The 5,461-nt window shown below is 48.0% G+C and overlaps 1 protein-coding gene across 1 annotated transcript; it reads right to left on the bottom strand.

Moving 5' to 3' along the window:
* Positions 1-1,888: 1,888 nt before the first annotated feature.
* Positions 1,889-3,538, bottom strand: LOC115312149. Its single transcript, XM_042286320.1, has 3 exons — positions 3,305-3,538; positions 1,986-3,173; positions 1,889-1,900 (listed from the first exon to the last, which is right to left on the bottom strand). The coding sequence occupies exons 1-3, from the start codon at positions 3,536-3,538 to the stop codon at positions 1,889-1,891; spliced, it is 1,434 nt and encodes a 477-aa protein (XP_042142254.1).
* Positions 3,539-5,461: the final 1,923 nt, after the last annotated feature.

Genomic DNA, 5,461 nt, shown 5'->3' with positions numbered 1-5,461 from the left:
ATCCATACCCGCATTCAATACTACCTCGAATATGTACAACCCGGCTTGCACCCGGCTCAAGCAGGTTTCCGGCCTAACATGGGGACGCACAATTGTCTGTGGCTCTTACGCCGTGTCATTAACCGTCGAAGTAGGAAAGCGCTTCCCGACTATATCTTAGCCTTAGACATGCGTAAGGCTTTTGATAACGTTTCACAGGAGGCCATACTCCAAGAATTAGCGCAGCGCTACCCAAGCCAACGTGCCGAAGACTGGATTCGCTCGTTCCTCCAACAGCGACCTATTCAACTCAATGGAAAGACCTCGGGATGGACTCCGAAAACCTATTTCTTGGATAGGGGGGTCCCCCAGGGGTCCATCCTCGGACTTTTGCTGTTCAATCTAGCAATGACACGGGTGGCCCAGCGGCTGGAACGTGACACTGCTGCCCGTTTTACTATATATTCAGACGATGTTACAATTTGGACTGAAGCAGCGGATTACCCGGACAGTCAAACTGTGGAATTCTTAAAGATCTATCAGTGAGACGGTGGACTTTAGCATCAGAAGGTCTATGTGACCGTTGGGTTTAATGGTAAAAAGAACAACACCCTCATCTTCATCTTTCTAAAGTCTCGATCGGTACTTCAATTCCTCGTGCCTTCTTCTTTCTTCTCTTCGATTTCCTCAACATCCTCCCGAGCAAGCGAAGCTGAATGGATTTCAAGTAGATGCAGCTTTTGAACTGGTCTTCGATAAACGTTTCCATCTTTGTCTCTGACGAGACATGCTCTAACGCACCCATCTGTTCCAGCGTAGACTTCTGTAACTCGGGCGAGCTTCCAAAAATATCTTGGACATTTTTTGTCCTCTAACAGGACTACGTCATCAACTTTCAACGAAGCAGCCTTGACATTTGGGTATTGATGAGCCTAGGGTGCCTTCATGTGCGCTTGGCTTAGGGTGGAGACATCTGGCCATTTTGTCTCACACTTTTATTTTTATTTTTTGTTCAGAAGCGCGTGAAGGAACGTGTCCCTGCACGCACTCGTGGCGCTGACTGTGCTACGGCGACATTTTGTTTTCGTCGATTTCTTTGTATTTTACCCGTGAGCGCGTGCTGTCGGCATCGGGTACTACAAAGGGTGCATCACCCTTAACAGAAGGACATTGAGGCACCCTAGATGAGCCGATCGCAGTTGCACGATATACTCTTTACACCACCGATTCCAAAAGTGGTCCATAATCAGTTGTCTATACCTCAGCCTCCGAGTGGATTCCCTGTGAGTCATGGTCTTGGGAAGCTGAGAGTTTGAGCCGACTTCCGGAAGAACAATGAGGCTTTGTCCAATTAGAAAATGAGCTGGACTGACAGGTGTCGGCTCCTTGAGGTCGGAGTAAACGTATGTTAATAGTCGGGAATTAATAATGGCTTCTGCTTCTACAAGCACCGTTGCTAGCTCTTCAAACTTGAGACTGCTTCTTCCCAAAACTTTCCTTAAAACTACCTTTACTGAGCGAACTAACCTCTCCCACCATCCTCCCCACCAGGGAGCGCTTTCAACAATAAATTTCCATCTAATTCTCCGTTCAGCAAGGTATGACGGTAAGTCCGGATGACTCAGGGAGTTCCAAATTACCCTTAGGTCAGCCGACGCCCTCTTGAAGGAAGTAGCATTGTCAGAGTATATTGTACTTGGTATTCCCCTTCGGGAAATGAACCTTCGAAATGCTAGAAGAAACGCTTCCGTGGAGAGGTCGCTCGAGAGCTCCAGATGGACAGCTCTTGTTGTCGCGCACGTAAACAAGACAATATACGCCTTAGAGCTGCTAGTTCCTGCACTCGCTGCCTTCACATATAAAGGTCCTGCGAAGTCAATGCCTGAGATCTCAAACGGCTTTGCAACATTCACTCGTTCCGCTGGAAGGGGAGCGAACGGCACAAGTGTAGGCTTCGTGCGAAACCTCGAACATAGAAGACAGTTTCGGATAGTCTTCTTAATTACCTGTCGTGCTCGAGGTATCCAAAATCGCTGTCGGAGGGTGGCCATGGTGCTAGATACTCCTTCATGGCCGACTTGATAATGAGCATCCATAATAATCAGCTCAGTCAGATGATGATCGTTCGGTAATATGATTGGCTGTGTCACGGAGCAAGGGGCGTTGAATTGTTGCAGCCGTCCCGTTACCTTGAGCGTATTATCATGGTCCAGAAATGGGTGCAGATCCGAAAGAGGAGAGGCCGGCTCAATGTCCTGATTGCTAGAAAGTAACTGAATCTCCCTTGAGAAGGCTTGTCCTTGAGCTTGCTTTATCCAATATTGTTCTGCTGCAGCATATTCTACGGCCTCCAATTGGCCGACTTGTCTATTTTCTTTAGAACTGCTGTTACGCGCAAACCTCGTCACCCAGGCTGTTATTCTAAGCACCTTCTGATACCCGTTGCACTTCTTTAGATCAAAAAGTGCGGCCGTTTCTTGACCATCTGTCTGCAGGTACACCTGGGTCGGTTTCAACTCATTTGTTTCGAGCTCATTGAATTCCCCTAATTGAGGTGGGGTTTCCGGCCAGTCATCTGCTCCAGAAATGAGCCATTTCGGCCCTTTCCACCACAGACAGCTATCGCGAAGAATCGATGGAGATTCTCCTCTTGTCAGCAGGTCTGCTGGGTTAGTGTCTCCCGGGCAATGTCTCCATTTCTCTGGCACGCTCTTAGTTTGAATTTCTAGAACGCGGTGTTTGACAAATGGCTTCCACCTGCTCGCCGGACCTCTTATCCAACTTAGCACAACTGTCGAGTCGGTCCACATGGTGTATGTTTCTTTAAGCTCTGTGTACGTACAACCTAGGTATTCCAGCAGCCTCGTTCCAATTGTGGCTCCCATGAGCTCCAATCGTGGCAAAGACAATACCTTAAGAGGCGCCACTCTTGCCTTTGCGGTAACTAAGGTAGTCCCAACGTCCCCGCTGTTATCTTCGATTCTTAGATAGGCGCATGCTCCATATGCCTGTGTGCTGGCGTCCACGAATATGTGCAACTGGACTTCTTTAAACGGTGTTTTTTGTCCATTCTTAATGTGTCTTGGCACATGTACTGCGTAGATGTTAGGAATGTCTCTGCAACAGTTGGACCATTCGACATATAGTTCCTCAGGTATTTCTTCATCCCAGTTCACTCCCAGTTTCCATAGTTTCTGGAAAAGGAGCTTAGCTCGTATAGTGAAAGGGGCAATGAATCCCATGGGATCAATATTCTTGACGCAGCTTGCAGAATGGAACGCTTGGTGTCCACTTTTGTCTGAAGGAATGATGTAAGAGAGCCCACCGAAAACTTGAAACTGTCACTGTCCTTGTCCCAAATCATTCCCAGCACCTTGGAGATTCTAGACAGCTTAAGGTTCGTGTCTGCCGGTACCGCATCTGCTTCCGCTTCGTTCATTATGTGCTGCACGCGCTTGTCGTTGGAGGCCCATTTTCTCAAGTTCATGCCCGCATCCTTCATGATAGAGTTAGACGTTTCGTATAGCGTAATCGCTTCTTCGACCGTGTCGGCACCCATCAAAATGTCATCGACATAAAAAGAGCTCCTCATTTTTTCAGCAATGTTCTTTGTAGCAGCCACATTTTTTAGGTGGTGTTGAATTGTCCCAGACAATAGAAAAGGACTGGAGGATACCCCGAAAGGGACTCTGGTCATTCGCCATTCCTGTAAGCTTTCTAAATCAAATGGCCCGGTGGGGCTCATTGGCAAACCACAGGAATCTGACCGCATCACGGTCTTCTTGACTGATTTTTATCTGAAGGAAAGCCTTTTCAATGTCAGCTGTCAAGGCGATCGCATACCATCTGAACCGAAGAAGGATCTGGAGGATGCCTGGATTCAGGTTTGGTCCCTTTTCCAGGCAGTCATTGAGAAACTTGCATCCTTTTGCATGTGACGAAGCGTCGAAGACTACTCGTAGCTTTGTGGTTGTAGACTCCTCCCGGACAACTTCTCGGTGTGGCATGTAATAGATGCGTTTGTTGTTATCACCTTCCAAGTCGGATGGTACCACTTCCGCATGACCTAACTTTATGTACTGACGGATGGTGGTGTCGTACCGATGAAGTAAGCCCTCTTTGGATGAAAGTCGTCTGAGAAGCGAACGCAAGCGTGAGACTGCTATGTCTCGATTGTTCTGCAAGGGCTCTGTGCAATCCTTCTTCCAAGGAAACGCTACTTCGTACCGTTGGCCATCTTTGACTATGTTGTCTTCAAAATATGCGCAGAGGCTTAGATTGTCGTCCGCAGCTTCCTTAGCCGAAATTCCCATGGCATCCAGCTCCCAGAAGGCTTTTAGTAATTCGGATGTAATTTTATCCTCTGTCAAAGTTTGAGTGTTCAGTACACATACCATCAAAGTCGATGCGGACGTCAAGATTCCTTTTGGTATAGACGGTCCCTGCAAAGTCCAACCTATTTTCGTGTTGAGCGCCACCAGCCCCTCGCTTTCCTTACATCTCACGGCCTCTCCTGTGAGGATTTTCCAAACTTGGTCGGATCCAGTAAGTAAGCTAATTCCCGGCGTAACTTGCACATCTGGAACCACTGTGTCATCTGCTAGATTTCTATTTTGCAGGCGTAAGAACTCTACAAAACTGTCCTCAGAAATTTGCGCTGCAATGTCCTGGCAAATAACCGGAATGGTTACCGCTTCGATTAAGCACTCGCTATCGTCAAATTGACTCTTGAGGCGGACCTCCACTACATTGCTATGTTCAAGCTCCTTGCTGGTAGTGCTGCCAAACGTGTTCAGTTTAAGCTTCGTCTTCCGCAGAATCTTGAGATCCAATCGCTGCGCCAAGTCTTCTTGAATAAATGATCGCTGACTGCCTCCGTCCAGAATTCCCCTTATATATCGGCCGGTGTCCTTGTTGATGACCCATGCTTTAAATGTCTGTAGGTGGACTCGATTTCCGATTGTCCGTTGACACGAGTCATCTCTCTTTTCATACGGCTTAGACGAAGACACACAGGCGACTGCTCCTTCTTTTGTTCGTGTGTATGACGGGTCACACATAGTGACGGCATGTCGACCACCGCATGATGAGCAAATCAATCTTTTTCGGCAATCCCTAGCACGATGCCCTTTTGTAGTACACCGGAAGCATCTCCCATCTCTTCCTAACATCTTCTTTTTGTTGTATAGCGTCTCCTGAGCATCGCAAAATTGTGTCTCGTGCTTCTTCGAGTGACAAAAAAGGCATTCCCCTGGCACTGAAGGTGCCGCACTATGGAGCGCTGATGCCGCCGGCCGGGACTGGTGCTTCGTTTCGTCTGTTTGCTCCTTGCCTCGAACTGCGGGGTGGCCGCTTCGCTCTCTGCTTTCTACTTCGATGCGGAGGAAACTGAGAATCTCATTGAGATTCGAAGTGGCATTGGATGTCTCTGATGTGGAACCGTCGCCCTGCATCACATTTGCATTGCTTGAGAGCTTGTAGC

Source organism: Ixodes scapularis, unplaced genomic scaffold, assembly GCF_016920785.2.
Source record: "Ixodes scapularis isolate PalLabHiFi unplaced genomic scaffold, ASM1692078v2 PGA_scaffold7__128_contigs__length_106722199, whole genome shotgun sequence".
Classification (NCBI taxonomy): domain Eukaryota; kingdom Metazoa; phylum Arthropoda; class Arachnida; order Ixodida; family Ixodidae; genus Ixodes; species Ixodes scapularis.
Note: the sequence above shows the minus strand (reverse complement) of the source record. Positions and strands in the feature narration are given on the sequence as shown.

Excerpts from the sequence above, each read along its gene's own strand:
- LOC115312149 (XM_042286320.1), bottom strand. The coding sequence starts at position 3,538 with ATGGGTGCCGACACGGTCGAAGAAGCGATTACGCTATACGAAACGTCT. Across the intron at positions 3,174-3,304 it reads GTGACAGTTTCAAGTTTTCG|AAACTATGGAAACTGGGAGT; the intron begins GTGGGCTCTCTT and ends CTCCTTTTCCAG.